The 23,028-nt window shown below is 53.3% G+C and overlaps 1 protein-coding gene across 2 annotated transcripts; it reads left to right on the top strand.

Moving 5' to 3' along the window:
- The first annotated feature begins 908 nt into the window (after positions 1 to 908).
- STK40 (serine/threonine kinase 40) lies at positions 909 to 22,972 on the top strand. Of its 2 annotated transcripts, none has more exons than XM_039729133.1 (12): positions 909 to 1,015; positions 7,137 to 7,261; positions 9,151 to 9,270; positions 10,229 to 10,314; positions 10,763 to 10,906; positions 12,064 to 12,291; positions 13,130 to 13,182; positions 15,995 to 16,110; positions 19,205 to 19,349; positions 19,616 to 19,735; positions 20,008 to 20,092; positions 20,753 to 21,242. In XM_039729133.1, exons 3-12 carry the CDS (start codon positions 9,159 to 9,161, stop codon positions 20,969 to 20,971), a joined length of 1,308 nt encoding a protein of 435 aa, XP_039585067.1. In that variant the 5' UTR covers positions 909 to 1,015; positions 7,137 to 7,261; positions 9,151 to 9,158; the 3' UTR covers positions 20,972 to 21,242. The 2 variants fall into 2 exon arrangements, with proteins under 2 accessions (XP_039585067.1, XP_039585066.1); XM_039729132.1 differs by having other exon boundaries at positions 991 to 1,015; positions 7,137 to 7,249; positions 20,753 to 22,972.
- Positions 22,973 to 23,028: the final 56 nt, after the last annotated feature.

Here is a 23,028-nt window from a genome sequence, read left to right as displayed (position 1 = left end):
TGGCTCAAAAGCAGGAACGTGCTTCACCCAGAACGCTGGCACTGCTGGCTCCTCTGCTTCCTGCCCCTCCATCACCAAAGTCTGCAGCCTGTTCCCACAGGGACCCCGCGGGACAGGCAGCCGTGTGGCCCCTGTGAGGGAGCTGGGGGCTGAGCCCTGGGGGTGCTTGTTTGCACGGGGCTGGGGCTGGGCAGCAGTGCAGGGGCCCAGCCCGGGGGGTTCCAACTCCGCCGGTCCCAGCCTGGGGCTCAGAGTGCGGGGATTCGGGAGTCCCAGCCCGGGGATCCCAACCCAGGGTGCCCCAATCCGGGGGTCCAAACCCAGGGTGTTCCAGTCCAGGGTGTCCCAATCTGGGGGTCCCAGCCCAGAGTGTCCCAACCCAGGGTGCTCCAATCCGGGGTGTCCCAGCCCAGCCTGTCCCAGTCCGGGGGTCCCAGCCCAGGGTGCCCCAATCCAGGGGTCCAAACTCAGGGTGCCCCAGTCCGGGGGTCCCAGCCCAGGGTGCCCCATTCCGGGGGTCCCAGCCCGTGGTCTCCCAGTCCGTCCCATTCCGGGGGTCCCAGCCCGTGGTCTCCAGTCCGGGGGTCCCGGCGGGGCGTGGCCCGTTGTGTCTGTGGGCGTGGCTATCTCGACAGGCCCCGCCTCTTGGCCAATCACGGCGCGTTCGAATCTCCCGCGAGCTCACCAACCCTGCGGGCTCCTGGCCCCAGCCTGAGCCAATCAGCGACGGGTTCATCGCACCACAGCCAATCAGCGTCCGCTGCTTGCTTACCTCTCCGCTGCACTCCCCAACCAATCAGGGCCTGCCGCAAAACCTGGTCTGGCCCCCGGGCTCTCCTCCAATCACCGCCCGCGCTGTCGCCGTTGCCCAATCAGCGCCGCCGTTTCCCCGTTCCGGCGGCGGCCGGCAGGGGGCGGGCTGGCGGTGAGGGGGGCGGTGGCGGCGCGTCACTTCCGGTGCCAGGCGGCCGCCGGAGCGGAGCGAGGCCGGGCCGGGCCGGGCCCGGGGCCATGGGTGAGTGAGGGGTGGGAGAGAGACCGGGAACCGGGCCGGGCCGGGGGTGGGTGAGGGGTGGGAGAGAGATCGGGAACCGGGCCGGGCCGGGGTGAGTGAGGGGTGGGAGAGAGACCGGGAACCGGGCCGGGCCCGGGGGTGAGTGAGGGGGAACGGGGAACGGGCTGGGCCGGGGGCCATGGGTGAGTGAGGGGTGAGAGAGAGCGGGGAACGGGCTGGGCCCGGGGTGAGTGAGGGGCCGGGCCCGGGGCCATGGGTGAGTGAGGGGTGAGAGAGCGGGGGAACCGGGACCAGGCCGGGGGTGAGTGAGGGGGAACCGGGCCCGGGCCGTGGGTACGGATAGAGACGAGGGCGCTGGGGCTGTCGGTGAATGAGGGCGAAGCCTGGCCCGGGATGGAGTGTTGGGGACACGGCCCCGGGACCCGTCCCCATGCCGCTGTGCCTCGGGCCGGGCGCTGCGGGCACCGCGCCGCTGGTACCGATCTGCTCCCTCGGTGGGACCGGGCCGGGGGAACCCCCCGGTGCCGGCGGCTCGGGGGGGCTTGGCTGCCCGGCTCGGCGCTGCCGGTGCTCTCCAGGCTCGGTGTGGGCCCCGCAGCAGCTCGGGGGGCCACGGCTGCTGCCAGCAGCGGGGGGCTGAAGGAGGCACAGCCCGTGGCCGGGGCTGGCTTTGCCTCCAGCCTGGGCAGGAATCTCTGAATTTAGACTTTTGGGACCTCTGTGCCGAGGAGGAGCCTCGTGTGCCTCAGCAGTGAGTAGGTGAGGGCTGTGCCTCTGAGTGAGGGTGAGTAACAGCAGCAGGTATCACAGCAGGATGGACCCTGCCCTGCACTCCCTGGTTGCTCACCCGAGGGGCCGGGGACCTCCCAGCCCAGAGCTGGGTGCTGTCCCTCTCTGCTCGTGGCCTTGGGGAGCCCTGCTGCCTGTGCAGCACTGAGGCTGTGGAAGGTCTCACTGCTGGGGAGGCCTCATGGGACATCATCTCGTGCTGTCCCTCTCTGCTCGTGGCCTTGGGGAGCCCTGCTGTCTGTGCAGCACTGAGGCTGTGGAAGGTCTCACTCCTTTCACCCCCTGCACAGGGGTTTAGGGTTGTGCCCATCCAGTTGCTCCCTGCTGCCCAGGCTGTGCTGAAATGTGCTGCACCAGAGCTGGGCTTTCAGTTCTATGCTGGTTTAGAGCCTTAATGTATGAGCTTAACATCTGGTGGAGAACAGATGTGCTGGGGGTCTGGGGCTGCAATCCCATGTCCAGAGGGAGCTGGAGAAGTCAGAGCAGAGGGCACTGCCTGATGTGGTGGGGCTGAGCCACCAGCCCTCTGCCACGTGCTGTGACAGTACCCAGCTCCTCTGGGGCAGCAGGGACACAGTGGGCACAGGGGAGGTGCCTGGCACCCAGGCAAGGCGTGGCCCAGGGGACAGCAGGGGAGCACTCACCTGCTGGCATGGAGCCCTGGGCTGGCAGCACTCAGGATTCAGGACATTTCCCCGTTGCTGGAGGGCTCGTGCTGCATCCGTTGATTGTTTCTCTGTGGTGTCCATGCTGAGGGTTTGATCCCATAGTTGTGCTCCTTAAAAGCAAATTTCAGCTGGGCTGTGACCCTCGGGATGTTTCAGAGCTTGGGACAGGCAAGGGAAGCCTCCTAGGCACTGAGCTGGGCTGTGATTCAGCACAGAAAGGACATTGACCTGCTGGAGTGAGTCCAGAGGAGGCACCAACCTGATCAGAGGCTGGAGCACTTCTGCTGTGAGAGAGCTGGGGGTGTTCAGCTGGAGAAGAGAGCCTTCAGGGTGGCATAACTGCCCCTTCCAGTACCTGAATGGGCTACAAGAAAGATGGACAGAGACTTTTACAAGAGCCTCAAGTGACAGGACAAGGGGACATGGCTTTACACTGGCAGAGGGCAGGGTTAGATGGGATGTTAGGCAGAAATTCTTCCCTGGGAGGGTGGGGAGGCCCTGGCACAGGTTACCCAGAGACTTTTGGGACCTCTGCGCTGAGGAGGAGGCTGTGGCTGTGGCTGCCTCATCCCTGGAAATGTTCCAGGCCAGGTTGGACGGGGCTTGGAGCAACCTGGGGTAGTGAAAAGTCTCTTTGCTCAGGGCAGCAGGGTGGAAGGGTCTTCAAGGTCCCCCCCAACCCAATCCATTCTGTGAGTATGAATAGGAACAGCCCTGGGGCTGTGCCTGAGCTGCCCACTGAGCCTGGGGGTGTTACCTCCAGACTCCAGTGCTCCAGGCAGGTGCAGTGTGTGTGTCCTTCCTGCCTGGGAGCTCTTGCTGGACAGAGTAGGCTCTGTGTGGCCATTTTCGCTGTGAAACAGGCTGTTTTGGTTAATATTTTTTTGCAAGTGTGCAGTCAGTGTGTTGTCACGCTGCAAACCCCAGTAGCGTAGGCCTGGCAGTGTGTGCAGGTAACTTCAACACGTTTGTCTCCAGGTAGGGCCAGGTGAGTCACTGCTGAGAGAAACTGCAGCCACACCTGGCTGGGAAGTGTCAGCACGTGTGTGGGTCACACTCTGTGCACACAGAGGTCCTGCTGCAGGGGCTTATGGCACATTGATAGTGTCAGAAGCAATCAGTGAGAAATAAAACCTTGTCATAGAGCCCACCCTTCACCCCTGGTGGGGTTGGGAAGGTGAGCACAGCCTGACTGCAGGCACAGAGCAGCTCAGGGACTCGTGTGCTGGGGCAGCAGTGCAGCCTCAAGTGCTGCAGCTGCATTTCCAGGCTCCTGCTGCCAGGGTGTTGGGCTGGAGTGGGGATTTTTCCTGGTGGATGTGGCCTGTGCTGCAGCACGAAAGGGTTAAGCTGAGGTTGGTGTTTATGTAACCAAAGAGGGAACTCCCAGAGATGAGTCCTTGGCTATCTCATGTGTTGATGCATCAGAAGGCTTGAAGAAAGCCTGGCTTGTTGCTTGCGCCGTAGTTACGCACTGGAACCCTGTGCTTCAGAGTTTCCCTGGCTGCCGGGGGGGCAGCCAGGATGGAATTTGCTTTCCCTGCTGTGTGACTTGGCCTCTGGAAGCCTTTTCTGTCCCCGAGGAGCTGGAGACTGACCACAGCTGGATGTGGGTGGAGGTAAGGTGTGCTGGGCTCCTGTGGGGACTCCCAGGTGCTGGCTATGCCTTGTCCACGTGCCTGGGGTTCAGCTGCTCCCCAGGCTGGGCTGAGGCAGGAGGATCTCCAGTGGGGCAGCTCGGAGCTGTTCCTGTCTCCCAGCCTGTAGAGCTCAGTGATTCCAGGCTCCCCTGGGTGCCTTCCAACAGCACAGGGTGTCCCAGCCCCTCGTGCTGCACCAGTGCCCCGGGACTCTTCCTACTCCTGTGGGCAGAGAAACTCTGTGCCTGGTTTTGAGAGAACTTCTTGCTAAGGGAAGAAGTTGAATGAGTCTCCTCTCGGTTCCAAGAACCCTGTGAGTCAGGGCTCTGTTTCGGGAGCAGGCTTCCCTTCCCGGAAGGGCAGCGCAGCGGAACACAGGCTGGACTGACTCATCCAATGGGCTTTTTATATATATATATATTTATATTTATAGATATATTTATATATATATATCATTGCTTCTCTTGGAGAACCGTTCAACTCCCAGAGCCTTCAGTAACAGTTAACATTCCTGCAGAGGGAATCTCCCCGGTGCTGTGCAGAGGGAGAGGAGTGGAGCCCACCCTGATGCCCCCACTCCTCCTCCCCACACCCCGATGTGGATGATGAGCAAGGATCCAGGGAAGGGCTGAGGCTTCCCCTGTGCATTCCACATTATCTTCAGGGATGAAATTGTTCCTGGCTGATGCCGGGAAGGCTGAGCTGGCTGCAGGGGAAGGGACAGACAGGATGGGCCTGGTTTGGCACTGAAGAGCAAAACAAAAGTCCTGTGACTGAAACTTTGAAGGACACTATGTCCAGAAAGTAACTTTCACCTGATTAAGAGTCATTTAAATATTAAAATGCACATCAGCTTCATGAAGTACATGCTCAGCCTATGACTCTCAGTTTCCCCCCTAGATCATGCTGTGTGTGGTGTGGGAGGAAGAGGATAAGGATGGGCTGTGCATGAGGGGGGCAGAAATTTCACCTTTTGAGGAGGAAGAAAAGCTAAAAAGCCCTTGGAGACACTGATGAGTGACTCTCCTCTCCCTGCTCCCAGGGTGGGATGATGTTTTCTTAGTCCTCGAGGTCTCTGGATGTGCTCCAGGTCTCTGAGGACCAGCTGGGACACAAGGGGTGTGTTTCTGACCAAATTTCATACACTTAATGCAACAGCCTGCTTTCCTTGGGATCTGCCCCACAAACATTCCCTTTAATCCCCCAGCCAGTGACTCCTCCGCAGGCCTGCCCGATCCAAGCTCCGCCCGTTCTCAGGGAAGCTTTTCCAATGAGAGCCGCGGCTCTGGCCCTGGGCGTGCTGATGACTCGGGTCTGAGCTGTTCCTGGCCGGGTTTGCCCGGGAAGGAGTGAGGCAACACTGCCATCGTTGCTCCTTGCAGTGACACCGACCTGCTGGTGTTCCATGTGGGAAGCTGGGCCCTGCTCCAGCTTTTACCCATTAAATGTTTTGTTCATGGAGGTTTTTAGGTCATGTCCAACACAGCTTCCCATGAGCCAGGCTTAAATGTGACCTTGGATTAACCATCACTGATAAATACTGTCCACTGTGGTATTTGGGTGGGAAAAGGTGCAGCCTGATGCTGCTCATGTGATTCTGGTTTTTAGCTTTATTTTTGCAAACATGAAGGCTGCACAGAGAGGGACAAAAACCTGTGGAGCAGCTCTGCAGCTTCATCCGAAATGCTGCAGCTTTTGGCTGCAGGAGGCAACACTGGGCAGGAGTGCTGCTGCAGTGAGTGGCCGAATGTCTCCATCTGTGGGCTCCAGAGGCAGGTCCCTGGAATGGTGTGAGCTCCTGGAAGGAGATTCTTCTCAGCAGTCCTGAACTTCCAGCAGGTGCTCTTGGGCTCTGTCACCTGCTGCTGGTTCCCAGCCCATTCACTGCCTCACTCAGCACGATGAGCTCATCACAGCACTTTGGGGTTCCCAGTCCTCACACAAGAAGTGTAACCCCCACTGAGCTCGTGTTGTGCCCTTGGTGCAAGACAAGCTTCCCCAACTGCTCTGGAGCCCTGAGTGGTTTCTGTGCTCCTGAGTAATCCTGCTCATGCCCCAAAGGTACCTTTCCCAGCTCTGAGCTGCGGCTGCTGGACTGTAGGACCTGCTTGTTCCTTATTCTGGGATGAAAAGGGCTTTCCTCATCTCATGTTTTCCATTGTTGTTACACCAGGCACTGGGAGTAATTCAGGAATTAAACAATTCCCTTAAGCTACATAATTAAAAGGCATTACATTTAGGTCCTCAAATTAATTGATTCATAATTCTATTAAAGCCCTAGCTAGTGCACTGAGAGGCTTTGGACTGGCTTCCTCAATGAGATGTTTGATATATCCTGTGTGTCACATCAAAATTAAGTATAAATTTCTGTGCTGGACTTTTAACTTTGTGTGAGGGACCATTTTTGTTCCAATGGCAGGACAAGGGAGGAGGGAGGTTTGATTCAGCTTGGATTTGGGGAAAAGGGATGCATCTGTCCACAAACAGGTGGGACCTTCCAGTTCTTAAGACTGAAAAGAAAAAATCATTTTAACATCAGCAGGATCAGTTTTGAGATAGAGCCTCTTACATTGCTGCAGGAAACCAGGACAAAGCCATGTTTAAAACACTCCATCCCAGGGACAGTGATATCAGATACTGATCTGCGCCAAACTCTGTTAACTCCTAGCATGACAGGAAGCTGCTAGTGGTGGCAGGGAGTCTCTTGGTGCTCAGTCAGGTGTGTTTGAGATGCTGTTAAGCCCAGGCAGGTGCTGCTTGGCAGGGTTTCCAGTGGAGCCTGTGTTTGTCCCTGCTCCAAAGGCCTGCCCTGCACCACTTTGGAGATGGGTGGCATGAGAGTTTGTCCAGCAGTGCAGGAACTGAACTTCCAGAGCCCTTTTATTGTCACCAGGAGCTTCAGTCCTTTACCAAGCCCAAACAAACAGAGACGTTTGGGGCTGTAAAGGTCCAGTGCATCCTGTGTTATCATAATCAGAATAATCCAGAACCACAGCATCAAGTGTGTCTCATTTCACATTACAGAGTCCTCGACCTTCTGCCCATCCAGCCTTCTCCAGGGTGATGACTCCTGCCTCCTGAGACGTTGGAAAACCTAGTTTGGAAGAAGAGTGACGATACAGTTGATGCTGAACTACGTGAGTCCTCAGGTTGTTTTGATGACAGTAGCACCATTTACAGCAGCAAGCCAAATTGCACAATGGATTATCTCCTGTGCAGGGGGTTTCTCCAGTGGAAGTGTTACTCATGTTTCCAGCTGAGGTAGTGATGTGCAAGGAGAGGAGGAGTTCATCAGGATGTGGGGTCAGGGATGCAGAATGAACAGCAAGGAGCACGTGGGGGTCAGACCTGTGTGCTGTTCAGCTCACTGGGATGGTGACACTGCTCTGTGGAGGTGCTGGAGTCAGGAGTGCAGGAATGCAAAGTCTGCTGCAGGGCTCCTCCCTTTATCTGCTGGCTGGTGCTGGTGCTGGACAGGTGCTGCTGGATGAATCAATGCAGTGAGATCAGCCTGTGTCCACAGAGAGGGCGGGACTGCCCGAGGGTGAACTTCACTCACAGGGAGGTGATTTATCAATCTCTTACGTGGTGAAACACCTGGGATCTTCTAAAACAAATATGTACAACCCAGAAAATATTTTCCCTGTCTGTTATCATAACTTCTTAGGGAAGAGCTCCTGGGATTGGGTTTGAGTAAGGAAATGGAGCTGTGCTTGGTTCCTCTTCTCACCTACCCCCCCACCCCACAAAGTATCTTTAAAAAGTGAGAGCACTAACATTGAATGTGTAGATGTTTGCAAAAGTCTTTGAAGCTATTTTCTAAAATCTGGAGATGAAGAGGAGCTGCACTGGGAGCAGAGCTTCCCTTGGCTGGAGCTGATGGATGTGGAGAGCTCACACCACACCAGCAGCTCACCTGAGAGATGCTTTTCCAGCTAAACTGAAACAAGACTTTTCGTTAGTTTTAATCATAAGCCTTGAATTTATTTGGCCATTTAGGTCTTGGCTGTGCAAATTCTCTTTAGATTTCTGAGCAGCAGAAAATGGACATTGGAAATCAGACTTTCTGCAGTACCTGAATAAGGAGGAGGTAGTTGAGTTTCAGTTGTTGGTGCTGAATAGTGCTGATTGTGGACCTTGAATAAATTCCTAGATGCAAACCATGAGGTTCACATTTAATAGATCAAATGGGATTTTGTCAATAATGGTTGTGCAGGAAAACACACATGTTGTCAGCAGTGTTGCCTTTCACTGGAATGTCCATTGGGGCATTTAATAGTGTGTTAATTCTAAACACAGCATTGATTCCTACACGTGGAGGCTGAGGTGACAGGGTTTTATGTGCTGGAGTCCACATTCCAGCTCCACTGGATGTAGGTAGATGGAGATGTAATAAGGTCAGAGTCTAATGAGGTACAGAGAGAGGGGACTTTTTTCAAGGCTAAAAATACATTTTTGAAAAAACATTGTGAACTGAACTGAATCTCACAGTAACTATTGTGCTTGTTTTCTATGCCCTTATTGGGAAAGGTGAAAGACACTAATTTTTGTGGTCAGTTTTGTGCATTCTTGGCTGTTTGAGGAACAGAGTGGAGCCTCTGAGGGACTCAGTGGGTGGCTGTGATGCCTCGTGTGGATCCTCTGTGGAGGAACCCCCAAAAGGCTGCAGCAGCAGCAGACACCCATACACAGGGCTAACTTGGGCATCTTCTTTCAGAGCTTTTAGAATATGTTAATTTGCAAACTTGTTTTTGCTGTAAAACAAGCTTTAATTATCTTGACTTGTTCCCACTATGTCTCTCAAACAACTGTTGTAGGAAATGTTGCCCTGAATAACGAGGCTGATTTATGCCTTGAGAGCTGCTCTGAGCCTCAGCCCACCCCTGGTCTGTCAGCAGGGAGCCAGGGCTGTGTGTAGACACACAAGTAGGCAGAGCCACCAGTGCATCTGTAGGTGAGAGCCTTCCAGCAGAAATCAGGGATAACAAGAGAAAATAACTCAGTGGCTCATCAGATATGATCCCTCTTGTCTTTCAAGAGCCGAGGATGAAGCGGCGAGCATCGGACAGAGGAGCTGGGGAAACATCGGCGAAGGCAAAGGCTCTGTGCGCGGGGATTTCCGGGAATAACGCCAAGAGAGCAGGGCCTTTCATCCTGGGTAAGCAGGGACGGGCTCTGCGCTTGCCAGGGAGGCTGCTGGTGGCAAAACTGAAAACAAAAGGCGCTGTGGAGTGAGGGGAAGCAGGTGTGTAACTCAGTGTCTCACCTGAGAGCGCAGGTCACTGGGTGTGCAGGGCAGCAGCCTGGGAGCTCCTGCAGCTGGCCAAGCTGAGGAGATGTGGGATGCCAGTGCAGCAAGGCAGGCAGGGCTTGGGAGAGAAATAGGAGATCTTGATTTTACCCCCTTGGGGTTTTTTTTTTTGGGTTTGTTTTGTTTTGTTGAACTCTGTTCTTCTACTTTGTAAAATACCAAATTCATTGGGGGTTTTTTTGGTCAGAGCTGTGTCCAACCTTGGAATGTGTTGCCACATCAGCATGGGCCAACTTAACAATTCACTAGTGGTACTCAAAGTGATATGTACCAAGGCAAGGCCACTCTGCCAGCTCTGGACAGTTGCTAGAATAGTTGATGGTTCAGAATTGTCAAAAATCATAGACTTTACATTGGAAGCCAATGGAAAATCAGATAGAGCTGACTTATTTAAAGTGAGGAGTGGAGACTATATGTTAACTTGAAATCTGGGCTAATTTGGACACCCCTGAGCCATCCCTGCAGAGGTGGCAGCTGTGTTCCCAGGTGTGGCAGTAACAGTTGCCATGGGTGTTGCTGTGAATGTAAGAGCTGTGTGGTTCAGGCATGCAGAAATTTGGATTTCTGCAAACCCATGTGTGGGCTTTGATAAATGTTTCTCCAGAGAAAAATGAAACAATATCCTGAAAGGTTTCAGAGTTCAAGACCTTTTTTTTTTTTTGGCTTTAGATTTGTGAAAATGCACTCAAGTTCCTGCAAAAAAGGGAACTTGGTGCAAGCAAACATAACTGGTGACAGCTGATGTAACCTTGGTTAGTCACTGCTGCTGGAGGGAAAACAAGTCTGTTTCTGCTTTGTGCTGTAGGTCCACGTTTAGGTAACTCCCCTGTGCCAAGTATTGTTCAGTGTTTGGCAAGAAAGGATGGGACAGATGACTTTTATCAGCTGAAGGTAAGCAAACTGCAGGCTCCCAGACCTTCAGGGCTTTCCAGCTCCTGTGCAGAAGCACTTGGGCACTGAGTGAGTGGTGTGGGCTGAACCAGTGCAGTGGGATAGGGCTGCTGCAGCTCCCGCTTGGCAGGGCCAGATCCTTGTCCTGATCAGCCCTGAGATGAGGCCTCTGCTGCTCTCCCAGAGCCTTTGGATCTGTAGCTGAGTGGGGCAGCTCCAGGAGGGTAAAAGCACCTGGGATATTTGCAAACAGCCACCTTTCCATGTTAATGAAGCTGCTGCTGTGCATTCTGCATGGATGGTGCAGAGGTCAGACAGGCCTGTGGCAAGGACACAACATCAGAGCACTTCCATGGCTGTAAACACATGGGAATGCCAAAATTGAGAGAGGGCTGGGGGCATTTCTGTGCCTCTGGGAACTGTAAAGGCATTTTCCCTTTTCCTGAAGATTCTCACCTTAGAAGAAAGAGGTGATAAAGGAATAGAAACCCAGGAGGAGCGACAGGGCAAGATGCTGCTGCACACGGAGTATTCTCTTCTTTCCCTGCTCCACAACCAGGAAGGAGTGGTCCATCATCACGGGCTCTTCCAGGTACACTTGGGCACCATCCAGGCTGGGGCAATGCCAGGGATTGCTGGTGGATTGAGCTGCTTTTGTTTAATGTACAGTTCGTGCTGACCCTGCTCTTGTGTGTCCACGTTGCAGCACTCTGAGGTTAACCACCTCAGAGCTGCTTCAAACAGGAGCTCTGGAGAGTACAGTAGGATTTTGGGAATTGTGAGAATGTTCACAGATGGGACAGGCACTCAGCACCCCCCCTTCAGACAGAACAACAGCTGGCAAATTAATTAGCATATTTTAGAATTAAATTTGTGCTTTCTGGTCCCTATACTGTTTATAACTTGTTAGAGGGAACAAATAGCCAAGAAACTGTTTCAGCAAGTTAAACCAGTCACTGTGCTGGTCAGCTTTTGTGTGAGTGATTGTGTTGCTGTTGGTGCCTTTAGGGCTGTTCACTGATGTGAGGGGCTGATAGCAATTACTGCTTTGGGTGTTGGTATTGCCTGACTTGCTGGTTACATTTTGCCAACACACTTTTCACTTGAGACCATCTGTACTAAATCTTAAATAAGCCAAATGTCCACCTCAGCTGTGTCTTGTTTACTGTCATGGAAGAACTGCTAATTGTGCCTTGAGATTTCTGTTCTTGTGAGCAGTGTGCTGGATCCCTCTGTTCCCAGAGGCTGCTCCACTGCTGAGCTCTCCTGGGTTCAGCTCAAGGTGTCTGTGTGCACAAAGAGCATTAGTGCTGATGTGCACAGAGCAGAGACTTCCTCTGCCTTCTGCACTCCTCCTCCTCCTCGGAAAAGTTCTTCCCAGTGAGGGTGAGGAGGCTCTGGCACAGACTGCCCAGAGAAGCTGTTGCTGCCTCATCCCTGGAAGTGTTTAAGGCTAGATTGGACAGGGCTTGGAGCAACTTGGGATAGTGGAAGGTGTCCCTGTCCATGGCAGGACACAGAATTAAGATGAAACTTAAAGTTCCCTCCAACCCAAACCAGCCTGGGATTCATTCAGTAGAGCTCCTGTATCTTTTTGAAATCCTGCTTTGGGACAAAGACCAAGCACTGTGATTGCATTTGCTTATCTTGAGATCACCCCTCAGTTATTGAGTTATTTATTCTGCCAGGCTCTGTGCACGTGTCCTGGAGCTTCCCTGAGGGGTTGCTGCTGTGTTTGCCTCCCCACAGGACCGAGCTTGTGAAATCATAGAAGATCTGGAAGCCAACAGGATGGTCAGGAAGATGAAGAAGCGCATTTGCCTGGTGTTGGACTGTCTCTGTGCTCACGATTTCAGTGACAAAACAGCAGATCTGATCAATCTGCAGCATTATGTCATTAAAGAGAAGAGACTCAGCGAGCGGGAGACCGTGGTGATATTTTATGATGTGGTACGAGTGGTAGAAGCATTACACAAGGTGAGAGCTTGCAAAGAGAGCTCCTTTCCAGTGCTGGGAGGCAGAGTTTTCCCACATTACAGCAGTAGATGCTTCAGAACTTCCTGGGGCAGGCAGTGGCCAGGTTACAAGGCATAGTCCTGAAGTGCATTCCCTTCCCTCCCTGCTTCTCATGTTTCTGAGTGATAATGTGGGGTTTGTGGGCTGTGGAGAGGGGCCAGCTGGGCTGAGGGCAGGGCAGGTCAACCACAGTGTGGGCAGCAGGGGAGAGCAGAGCCTGATCAAACACAGGAAACAAAAACTGTTTCCTTGTGAAGCAAAATCACAGCTGATTGTATGAATTTGATTGAAGTTGATTGAATTGATGAATTCATTATTGAATTGATGAATTCAAATTCATGAATTTGAATGAAGTTGATTGAATTGATTGGAGATCAGAACCTCAAGCTACAAATTTTGAGATCAATGAACTAGAAACTGTTGTAATTAAAATGGATTCTGCTGATGTTTGACTTTGTGACACAGGACATGTGACACAGGGCAGTGCAGAGTGGGTCTGGTAAAGGAGTGCTCATCAGATTGCTCTAACCAAGCCTGAACACTTCAGTTTCAGATCTCTTGGATACACTAAGTCTGTCTTTGTGTTCAGAGTGGCAAATTTGCTTGTTCTGTCCTGATCACAATCAAAAGTGAAGGGCACAAATTACTCATGGTGAAACCTGACCTGAAACCTTGACCTGGGTTATTTCAGAGTGTGCAGATGCCATGATTTCTTTTTAGTGCTCTTGTGCAAGTATGAAATTTATCCTTCTACAACAAATAGGCTTTTGCTCATGTAATACTCCTATATTTTTTACAGAAAAATATTGTGCACAGAGACTTGAAACTAGGAAACATGGTGCTAAACAAAAGGTAAGTGTGCTGGAGAGCTGCTGGCCTGGCAGTAGTCTTGTTTCTTCCTTGAAGCAGATTTCTAATGCAAACACAGCCAAAGGCAGCACTTGTTGAGTGCTCTTGTGCAGGAGGGTGAGGAAAAGGGAAAGCAGGCTGTGCAAAACCATAAATCCAGCTCAAAGTGATATAAATCAATCTCCAAAAATTAATTTATCCCCACCTAGGCAGTTCACTTTTCCCACCCAGCTTTGTGGCCCCTTGTCAGGACTTCTTTTTGGATTCTAACTGCCTAAAACTCAATTTTATAGTAATTTAGTAACCTGCAAGAGAAATATTGATTTAATATATATTAAAAAGAACTAAAAAACCATGGTGGTTGGTTCTGTTCCCATCATTCACCCTCCATCATGCTAAAGGCATTCCCAGCCCTGCTGGCTGTTCTACAATCACAGCAGTGTTAGATCTGACTGCTGCCCTGCTGTGTTTTTGCTAGCAGTGAAATATTGACTTATCTAAACAAAAGCACTTCTGTCCAATGTGCATTTGTGTATGAAATGGCTCCCTTGTTCCATTGCTGGTTCAACAGGAGCCTCTGGAGCCTGGCAGGTGCTGGATGCTGGTGCAGACCCAGAGGGACCAGCCCAGAGAGGGGCAGGAGCTCAGCAGGAGCTCAGGGCAGGGGAGGGTGGCCTGGCTCTGCTGGTGGCTCTTTGGAGCTGCTCAGTGCCTTGGGGTCTGTGTTCCTTAGCTGGCAGCCTAGTTCAGCTCAGATCCTCTGCTCTCTCCTCCAGGATTACATTACTGACTAAATATTTTGCACTTACTTGAAGAATGAGTGGAATTCATCCTTTTCACACTGTCTGGGTTTCTGTGGAATGAATAAAAAGCAGGAAGGCTGGAGTTCTGCAGGCTTTGAGTCTACAAAGCTTGCAGGTTTGCTGGGCTCACAGCTTGCTGCTTTCTCCTCCCTAACACTGAGAGGAAATGGGTTTTATCTACAGAAGTTGAACTTCTTGGTTCCCCCCACACACACACACAGAGCTGCAGCTGCTTCTCAGGGCCACCTCTGAGTTGTTTCAAGTTGTTTCTGTGAGCTGCTTTAAGATAAATCTCTTCTGCTTGCTGCTTTGATTCTCCTCCTTGCTGGAGGAGGCAGACAAAGGTTGGTGCTTTGAAGGATCCATGCAGAACTCCCCTCCTTTTCTGGGCACTGAGTGCAGGGGAGCACCCCACCAATGGAGCTACACCCAGGGCCCCACTGGCAGGGGGAGGTATTTGAAGCTTTGAACACACTTGCCAGAGTCACTCTTTGTGTTACATGTCTCCTTTTGCTTTTTTCTCAGCGTTGGTGAGGGAGAGCTGCAGCCTGTGCAGCAGTGAGTCACAGGGAAGGGTGGGAGAGGCGTTAGAGCCATCTCCATGGAGAGGAGCAGCCGTGGGGCTGAGCAGAACCCTTTGTTCTGCTCCAGCCGAGCTTTGTTCTGCTCCAGGGCCCTTCTCTGGGCAGGCAAGGAAGGTAACAAGTGGCACTGCAAGGTGGCAGGCACGTCCCACCTGGGGCTCCCTCAGACCTCCTTCCCCACAGACATTAAAGCCTCTCAGGTTTCCTCATAAGCCAGTGCAGGAGGAGTTGGGTGATTACAGATTAGATCAAATTTCAGGGACTAAATAGAACCAAGCAACCCTGAGCATTGTAGTGTCCTATAGAACACTTAGTCTTTTAAATCCTTAACAAATCCTGCAGCTTGTTATTCAGCCAGGGAAGTCTCCTGACAGTTGAAGCTAACACTTCTTAAACACAAGTCTGTCTGTTTTAATAACCAGCTTTCCATGGCCAACCCACACTTGGTTCTATTTCATTTGTCTGTGAGACTGGCTGGAAATGTTTCTTTGTTATTGTGACTGACTTAATCCATTCTCTCAGGTTTAGTTGTGAAATACTTTTCAAGAAATCTTCCAGACAGTGTTTTTTTACTTACAGCTTTACATTGTAAGTTAAAATCCAAATTATTTGAATGACAGGGAAGATTAATGGAATAATAGTTTTGTAATTAGCTCACTTGCACTGGAAAAAATTGTTAATGGGAGCTGGCAGTACCATAGGGAAGTAGGGGTGAGCTAAAAAAGGAATTTTGTGTACCTGCAGCTCTCCCTTTTCTCTGTAAGGATTTTGGGTGTTGATCAGGCTTTGTACTGTGCACGCCTGTGTGTGGAGAGCAGTCCTGTGGATCAGATGGAACTGCCACCAGGCTCCTGTGTGGGACTCTGGAGTGACACAGGAGTGGTTGTGCTGAGTCTGATCACAACTCCTGCAGCTCCTCTGGTGACTGTAAATACACAGTGCTCAGGGGCCAGGCACAGGACAGCTCCCACAGGGTGTTTTCTCTTTGCTCCCAGAAAATGCTGTGTGGCAGCTGGGAAGTGCAGGGCACAATCAGCAGCTGAAATAAACCTCAGCTTTGTTCACACTCATGCCCTCCAGTGGTCAGGCAGCACCTGGGGCAGATCCTGCAGCTCTGGTGATGCAGGCTGGGATGCTCCTGGGAGATCAGCCAAGGCTGCAAGATGAGCCAGGTACACCCTGTGCTTACAGCCACGCTGACACAGGGCACCCAGACATTGTCCCAGAGCCTTTTACTGCCCCTGTGAGTGCCTTGCAGGCCTTGCTGGCAGGCATGGAATCCCTCTCCTTTGGGACAGAGTTCATTTTACAGCTCTGTGTGTCTTCAGGCTCCCCAGAAAGCCCCACAGGCACAGTCCCTGTTCTGGAGTCAGCCTGCTGTCTGTGCTGCATGGCCTGTGTTCCCTGACACCTTGTGCTTCTCCCCAGGACTCACAGGATCACCATCACCAACTTCTGCCTGGGGAAGCACCTGGTGAGCGAGGATGACCTGCTGAAGGACCAGCGTGGCAGCCCTGCCTACATCAGCCCAGACGTGCTCAGTGGTAGGAATTCCCCTCGACACTCATTTCACTCATTTGTGCCTCCTGACAATAAATAAAACCACCTGGTGTGTTCCCATATGCACCTTCATGAGAGCCTCTTAATTAAGGTCCAGTTAGGAGACTTGGTCTGGTTTTCCAGCTGGGAAAGTTGGAGGGGAGGAGTGAGCCTTTTTTCTTAAGACTTGTCTAAACTTCAAAGCTGCTTCAAATCTGGCTGTTCCCAAATGAGTCTGACTGCAGACAGCATGTTCTGTTTCCAGTATCAGAATTCAGCTCCTGAGGCTTTCCTTAAGCTGCAGGTAAAGCCCTGGGCCCGAGGGGCAGCCAGTCCAGATCCCAGCAGGATGTCAGTGCATTCCAGCTGTGCACTAAGAGCACCAGTTCACTTCCAGGAGGGAACTAGTGACCCTCTGGGCAGCTTCTGGACCAACTGAGAGGAGTTACTTAAAATTGAAGGAATGATGACAGCAGGCCAAAGCAGTGTGGGCTGGATCCCCCCCTCCAGCAGCCTGGCCTGTGCCTTGTCTCCAGCAGAGGCTTTGAGCAGAGTCTGGCTCTAGCACAGAGCAGCTTTCCCTGGTGTCCTCCTGCCTTTAACTGTTCCCAGTGCATGGGACCATCAGGAACAGCTGTGCTTTCTTTCCAGTTGCTTCAGGAGGTTTCTCTCCATGAGCTCTCATCTCTGCTCTGTCCATAAATCTTTGGGACCAGATGGGATCCACCCAAGGGTGATGAGGGAGCTGATAGATGAGCTTGCCAAGCCGCTCTCCATCATTTACCAGCAGTCCTGGCTCACTGGGGAAGTTCCAGATGACTGGAAGCTGCCCAATGTGACACCCATTCACAGAGAGGGTGGGAAGGAGGATCCTGATAATTCTAGGTCAGTTAGCCTGACCTCAGTACCTGATAAGGTAATGGAACAGTTGATATTGATTTCATCACCCAGCACTTACAGCATGGCCAGGGTGTCAGACCCAGCCAGCAGGTGTTTAGGAGGGGTAGGTCGTGTTTGAGCAACCTGGTCTCCTTTTGTGACCAGGTTGGATATTAGGAAAAAGTTTTTACAGAAAGGGTGATAAAGCACTGGAATGGTCTGCCCGGGGAGGTGGTGCAGTCACCACCCCTGGGTGTGTTTAACAAAGCCTGGTGTGGCACTGGGTGCCATGGTCTGGTTGAGGTGCTGGGGCTGGGTTGGACTCAGTCTTGAAGGTCTCTTCCAACCCAGTAACTCTGTGATTCTGTGCTCCTGTACCAGCCTTTGAGCAGGCAGGGGTGGTCCTGCTTGTCAGTGTAGTGACCCAGGCATCACTTTGGGGGTTTTTTCCTCTCATGCAGGTGAGCCAGATCAGTGTTGAAGGCTGCACAGACAGGTGGGACTGTGCATACAAAGCCTCTCCCTCTTGTAGATCCAGATATCAGGCATTAATGCATCAGTTACTTGTTCCTGGTATCCCAAGCAGAAATGTATTGCAGAAATGCCCTCAGAGGGAGCCACTCCTGGAACATCCAGCCCCAGTGGACTCCCCTCAGGAGGTTTTTTTTCAGGTTTGCAGGCAGCAGCAGTAAATGTAGCCGAGCTCTTCCATCCTGATCTGCCAGGCAGGTTTGAGGCGCTTCCCTCCCGGCAAGGAAGGGAGCAAAGGCAGGCGAGGAGGTGGATCCTGGGGCTTTTGCAAGCCTTTCCTGTTCTGCAGGATATCCTGAGGCCCTTGTGACCTGATGGGTGATAGAAGCCAAGTGCTCTGCAGGAGCTTGGAGCACTTGTGGCTCAAGTGGCTGAAGGAGGCTACGAGGAGCTGCTCCTTTCTGCTCCAAGGTGCTGATCTATTCAGGCCTCCAGCTCCTTCTCATGTTTCTTCTCAGGGCACTTTTGTGGTATAACTGGCCACGGGGCACTGAACAGGCTGTCTTGGCTGATACCTGACAGCTGAGGCTGCTTGAGACCCTGCAAGGCACAGCCTTAGCTCAGGACTCATCCTGCTCTGCCCAGCCTGGCTCTCACTGCCACTGTGCTGCACCCCAGCTCTGGTGTCTGCCAACAGCCCTTCCCATGGGGCCCATCCTGTGCTCTCCAAAACGCTCCCCCAAAACTGCTCAGTCTGCAGCTCCCCTCCAGGTACCAAGGGGGAAGTTACTCGGGGACATTCCACCTTCAGGCTTGGTGCATCCCTCTGTACTGCCAGTGCTCCTGTGCAGGGGGAAGCTGGAACGCCTGAGGAGTTAATCATTGTTGTGGGTCTCCAGGAGAAGCTGTCTCTGCTGAGGGATGGCTGCTGAAATGTCACAGCAGGAAAAGTTGGAGGAGGAGGGAGAGGTGCCTTTTTCTGAGCATATAAAGCAAAGAATAATTAGTACAAATACCAAATGCTGCAGCAGTGACTCACTGTGTGAGTCAGAGGAAGTCTCTCCCTGAGTCCTGTGCTCTGCTGTAGCACTGGGGTTTGATTATGTGACCCTGTCCATGCTGCTGTGTGCTGATTATTGTGACCAAAGGGGCTTAGAAGCAGCATTTCCATCAGGTGAATCCTGGGGCTGCAGCAGCCTTGGGTTAGGGCTTGTCTAGTGTCTTTGTCTGAATGTCTTTGTGCAGGAAAGCACCTTCTGCACACTCTGTATCTTTACATCTGGCTTCAGTGACTGTGTGCTAGATCTATCCCACAGTCAGAGTCCCTTCTCCATGGGCTCAGCTTTATCCTGCCTGGTCTTCTTTCCTGCATCCTTCTGCCCTGTGCTCCCTGGTCCCTGAATTCCCTCCACCTTGCCAGCTTTATGGCTCTGTGTGAGGCACACTGACCTGGGAGCTCCAGCACAGCAGTTCCAACTGCCTGATGCCCTTGGTTCACAGCAGGGATATTCCTGCTCCATAGGGAACAGGAGGACACCTGTGTGGAGATGGACAATTTGTTCATTCACAGAGGATGCGCCTTGGAAAGAGTTCTGGTGTCATGTTATGGGAAGCCTGAAGTGTTATGGTTAATGCTTAGGAAAAGGGTCCCATGTGAGGGTTACTCAGCACCTCTGCTGTGGGAGGTGAGGGGGTTGCCAGGGCTGTGCTTTCCAGGATTTTCAGGCTGTGTGTGCCCTCTCCCTGCAGGCCGGCCATACCGTGGGAAGCCCAGTGACATGTGGGCACTGGGGGTGGTGCTGTTCACCATGCTCTACGGCCAGTTCCCCTTCTACGACAGCATACCTCAGGAGCTCTTCCGCAAAATCAAGGCTGCCGAGTACACCATCCCCGAGTGAGTACAGCCTGCCCTCCTGCCTGGCCTGGGGGGCTTACTGGGCCAGCTGCAGCTGGAGGGGCTCCCCTCAGCACCCCAAGGGTCACAGCAGCACTGACAGCAGGCTGTGTGCAGTACACTGCAGGAAGCAGGAGCAGGGCTGGGACAGCTTGTGGGAAGGAGCAGGGCAGTGATGGCTCCTGTAGCTCCTCCCCTGTGCTCTCAGCATGTCCATCCTGCCACACTGTGCCCACGCCAGGCTCACCCCGTGCTGTCTGTCCCAGGGATGGCCGGGTCTCTGAAAACACTGTGTGCTTGATCCGGAAACTGCTGGTCCTGGACCCGCAGCAGCGGCTGACGGCTTCTGAAGTGCTGGATTCCCTCAGCTCCATCATAGCGTCCTGGTATGTGCAAGGGGTGACAGGACACGCTGTCTCTGGCCACAGGCTCTGTTGTTCCAGCTGTGGCTGGCTCATCTCACCAGAGGAGAGTCTGGGAACTGCAGTAAGCCTTTAAATCCCATGTGTCCAGCACTGTGTGCTGATGGATACAGCTGGAGAGGCCTGTGCAAGTACTTATGGCAGGCATGGCCATCCCAGTGGGATCGCCCTGGGGCTGGGTGAGGGTGGCTGAGCCAGTGCCACGCTCTGGATCCCAATGCTGTGCTCTCCTGCAGGCAGTCCATGTCCTCGCTGAGTGGCCCTTTGCAAGTGGTGCCGGACATAGATGACCAAGTGGCTAATCCCGAAAACCCCCAGGAGGTAGGTTTCCCTGCTTTCCACAGAACTGCTTCTCTGTGCTGCTGTGCCAGTCTGTCTGTGATGGCACCCATTGTGTCCCCCAGCTGGGAAGGGGAGGGTGGGGAGGACGCAGCCGAGTCACTCACGTTGTGCAGCGGAAGGAAGGGCCCATGCTGCTGGGAGCAGGAGGCACATCCAGCTGGCTGAGCTGCCAGGAAGTGAGCTCGGCCCCGGAGCTGATGAGAGCAGCTCACTCCCTCTCACACAGCTGGGAATGCTGGGAGGAGGCAGCAGTGTTGGCTCTGGCTCCCAGTGAGCTCTGCCATGGGAGCAAACATCCTGTTTTCCTGCCGGTATGTTTCATGCTAGAAGTGTCAGCCATGGCCTGGCTGCACAGGAACAGCCGTGCAGGATCTGTGACAGTGCTGCAGGGACAGGGGTCAGACAGCTGCAGCCTCCATGCTGCCAGGGTTGGGATGAGCCATGTCAGGACCCAGCTGCTGTGGTGGCCAGAGCTGTGTCCTGGTGGCACTGCTAGCTCAGGAGGAGTCCTGCCTGCATCCCCAGCAGCAGGCGGGACACCCTTCCCTGCATTATGATCCCAGTTATCCCGTGGTAGCTCAGGCCCATGATAGGAGCCGTGGGGCTGGCAGGTGTGGCTCTGACAGTCGGTCTCTGCAGGTGAAGGTGACAGAGGAGTGCTCCCAGTACGAGTTCGAGAACTACATGAGGCAGCAGCTGCTCTTGGCTGAGGAGAAGAACACCTTGCATGAGGCCAAGAGCTTCCTGCAGAAGCGGCAGTTCGGGAACATCCCGCCGGTGCGGCGCCTGGGCCACGACGCGCAGCCCATGAACCCCTTGGACGCGGCCATCCTGGCCCAGAGGTACCTCCGGAAGTAGCTTCCCACGCCCCAAGAGCACGAGCACCACCCTGCAGCCTGCCCTCACCTCGCCTGCTCCAGCCTACAGCAATACCGGTGTCCCACGACGGGGAATAATGTAGCAATCCCAAGCTCTGTCCAGGGACACGCACTCACACCTGCTCCGGACGGAGAAGACTTTTGGAAAAGCTAGTTTTGGAAGCAGCAACCTCTTGGCATCTTCTGGAATCTGTTTTTTTAAAATCGAAGCCTAGATGACTAATCTGCTTTTGATCATGACTGTAATCTACCTCTCTTGTCTTTTTAACCATGCTGTTCTCTGGATCGAGCAAAGCCCGTGGGAAAGGAGGAGACTTCCAAGGGTGAAGCTGCTGGCACAGAGCTGCGGCCGTGCAGCGCCGAGCCGGCCCCTGGCGCCCGCTCCGTGTGGTTTGAATAAGCTTGGATTTATCAGGGTTTCTCGAAAGGCAGAATTTCTTGAAACCTCCCACTTCCCTTCATCTGCATCAAATCTGTTTCTGTCTTTACGTGCTAGGTGGTCTGGCCATGCTGGCCAGTCCTGTGTGGCCACCGCCGTGACCGGAGAGCCCGGCCACCGCCTCAGGCAGGAGCTGAGGAGCCCAGGCAGGGATCAGATCCTGTCCCCAGTTCAAAGGTTTTGCAGGACTTGGCCCGCCAGGGTTCCTGCCCCGTCTCCCACCTCTCACTGATTCCTTTAGTTTATAAGGATCTATGATTTAATCTTATTTTTCAGTAGCATATCCCAGGTGCAGTTACAGTTGCATTAATTCTGATTTAGCGTTTCCCCCCTCAGTTGTGGTACAGATGTAATATATGAGTTATAATGTGAAAAGCTTCCCAAAATAATTTGCCTAGAGATAGGAGGGGCTGGCTGAAGTCTCTACTGTATTTGTTCCCAGCTTTTCTTGCCATCCCAGCCCAAACCTGGGGCTGCCTCTGCCCTCATGCCAAGGCAGGAGAAGGACATCCTGGTTTGTCACCTGGTGCCACTGGAAGAGCTTTGGCCTGTGCTGAGAGCAGGAACGATTGTTTCTGAGCCTCATTTATGAACTGGATGCCTGTCTTGCCAGATGAACTGTTCTCACACAGAGCTCCCAGGGCTCCCAGTGCCCTGGCCAGGGCTCATGCTCAAGGCAGCACCTTCTTCAGCTGCCTCCTTCCCTGCTCCTGGCTGCTCCCAGCCCTGGCATCGCCCTCCTGCCAGCCCTGTGAGCAGGGAGGGCTGGAGCTGGGGGCTGCCCTGCTTTTTGGGGCTGCACTGCTCTCTGGGCCCCACTCTTGCAGCACAGCAGGTGTGGGCAGGGAGTGAGTTGCAGATGTTTGTAGCATGTTGTTGCCTTTTCTTGCCCCGGGCTGGGGAAGGGGACGGGGTCTAAGCTGGGCCACGCCAGCAGTGGCTTTGTGGGGACAGGGGCTGGACCTGAACCTCCCTGGCCGTGTCGGGCATTACGTCCTGCCTGCGCCTCGCCAAGGCCCTGTGGCCAGGCAGGGCCTCGTGAACACTAACACAGACCAGCTCCCTGCACCACCCCAGCCGAGCCAGTAGCCCCAACTCTTTCGCCTTATTTATTTTGAAGATGGTGGGCCTGTCCTGTGGGCCCATCACCCCCTGTGCCACCAGCAGCAGGGCAGGGATCCCCTGAGCACCCCAGCAGGGCCCTGCTCTCTCCTTCTGGTTCTCTCCTGCCTCACTCCCTGTTTATTTTTACTGTTTTTCCCCAATGTTAAAGCAAAAAGCAATATTCTGGGACTCCCTGAGGCTGTATCACACCAGGATCCTGCAGTGGCAGCACCGGTCAATCCACTTGTGCTAAGGCAAACTGGAAGGGGGTGGTGCAGGGGGCATGGGGGGGCCACAGGGCCACGGCGGGACAGAGCCTGTTGTAAGGAAAAAATAGAAAAAGAAAAAAAAAAAAGGAAAAAAAATTTGTATAAAGACGTTATTTTTGTACTACATCGGAACTACTCCTGCATGTCGGCAATAAAACTTCATACGACAGCCCGGCGCCCCCACAGGGAAGGGTGGGAGGGAGGGGTGGCATGGGGGATTTTGGG

This window comes from Passer montanus, unplaced genomic scaffold, assembly GCF_014805655.1.
Source record: "Passer montanus isolate IOZ18808 unplaced genomic scaffold, ASM1480565v1 scaffold68, whole genome shotgun sequence".
In the NCBI taxonomy this organism is placed as follows: Eukaryota; Metazoa; Chordata; class Aves; order Passeriformes; family Passeridae; genus Passer; species Passer montanus.
The sequence above is the reverse complement of the archived record's forward strand: the minus strand, read 5'-3'. Positions and strand labels throughout refer to the sequence as shown.

What these genes read in the sequence shown, in the direction of transcription:
- STK40 (XM_039729132.1), top strand. Translation starts at nt 9,159, where the DNA reads ATGAAGCGGCGAGCATCGGACAGAGGAGCTGGGGAAACATCGGCGAAG. An exon ending in AACATGGTGCTAAACAAAAG is followed by an intron (nt 13,183 to 15,994) that starts GTAAGTGTGCTG and finishes GCTTCTCCCCAG; the next exon opens with GACTCACAGGATCACCATCA. An exon ending in AGCTCCATCATAGCGTCCTG is followed by an intron (nt 19,736 to 20,007) that starts GTATGTGCAAGG and finishes GCTCTCCTGCAG; the next exon opens with GCAGTCCATGTCCTCGCTGA.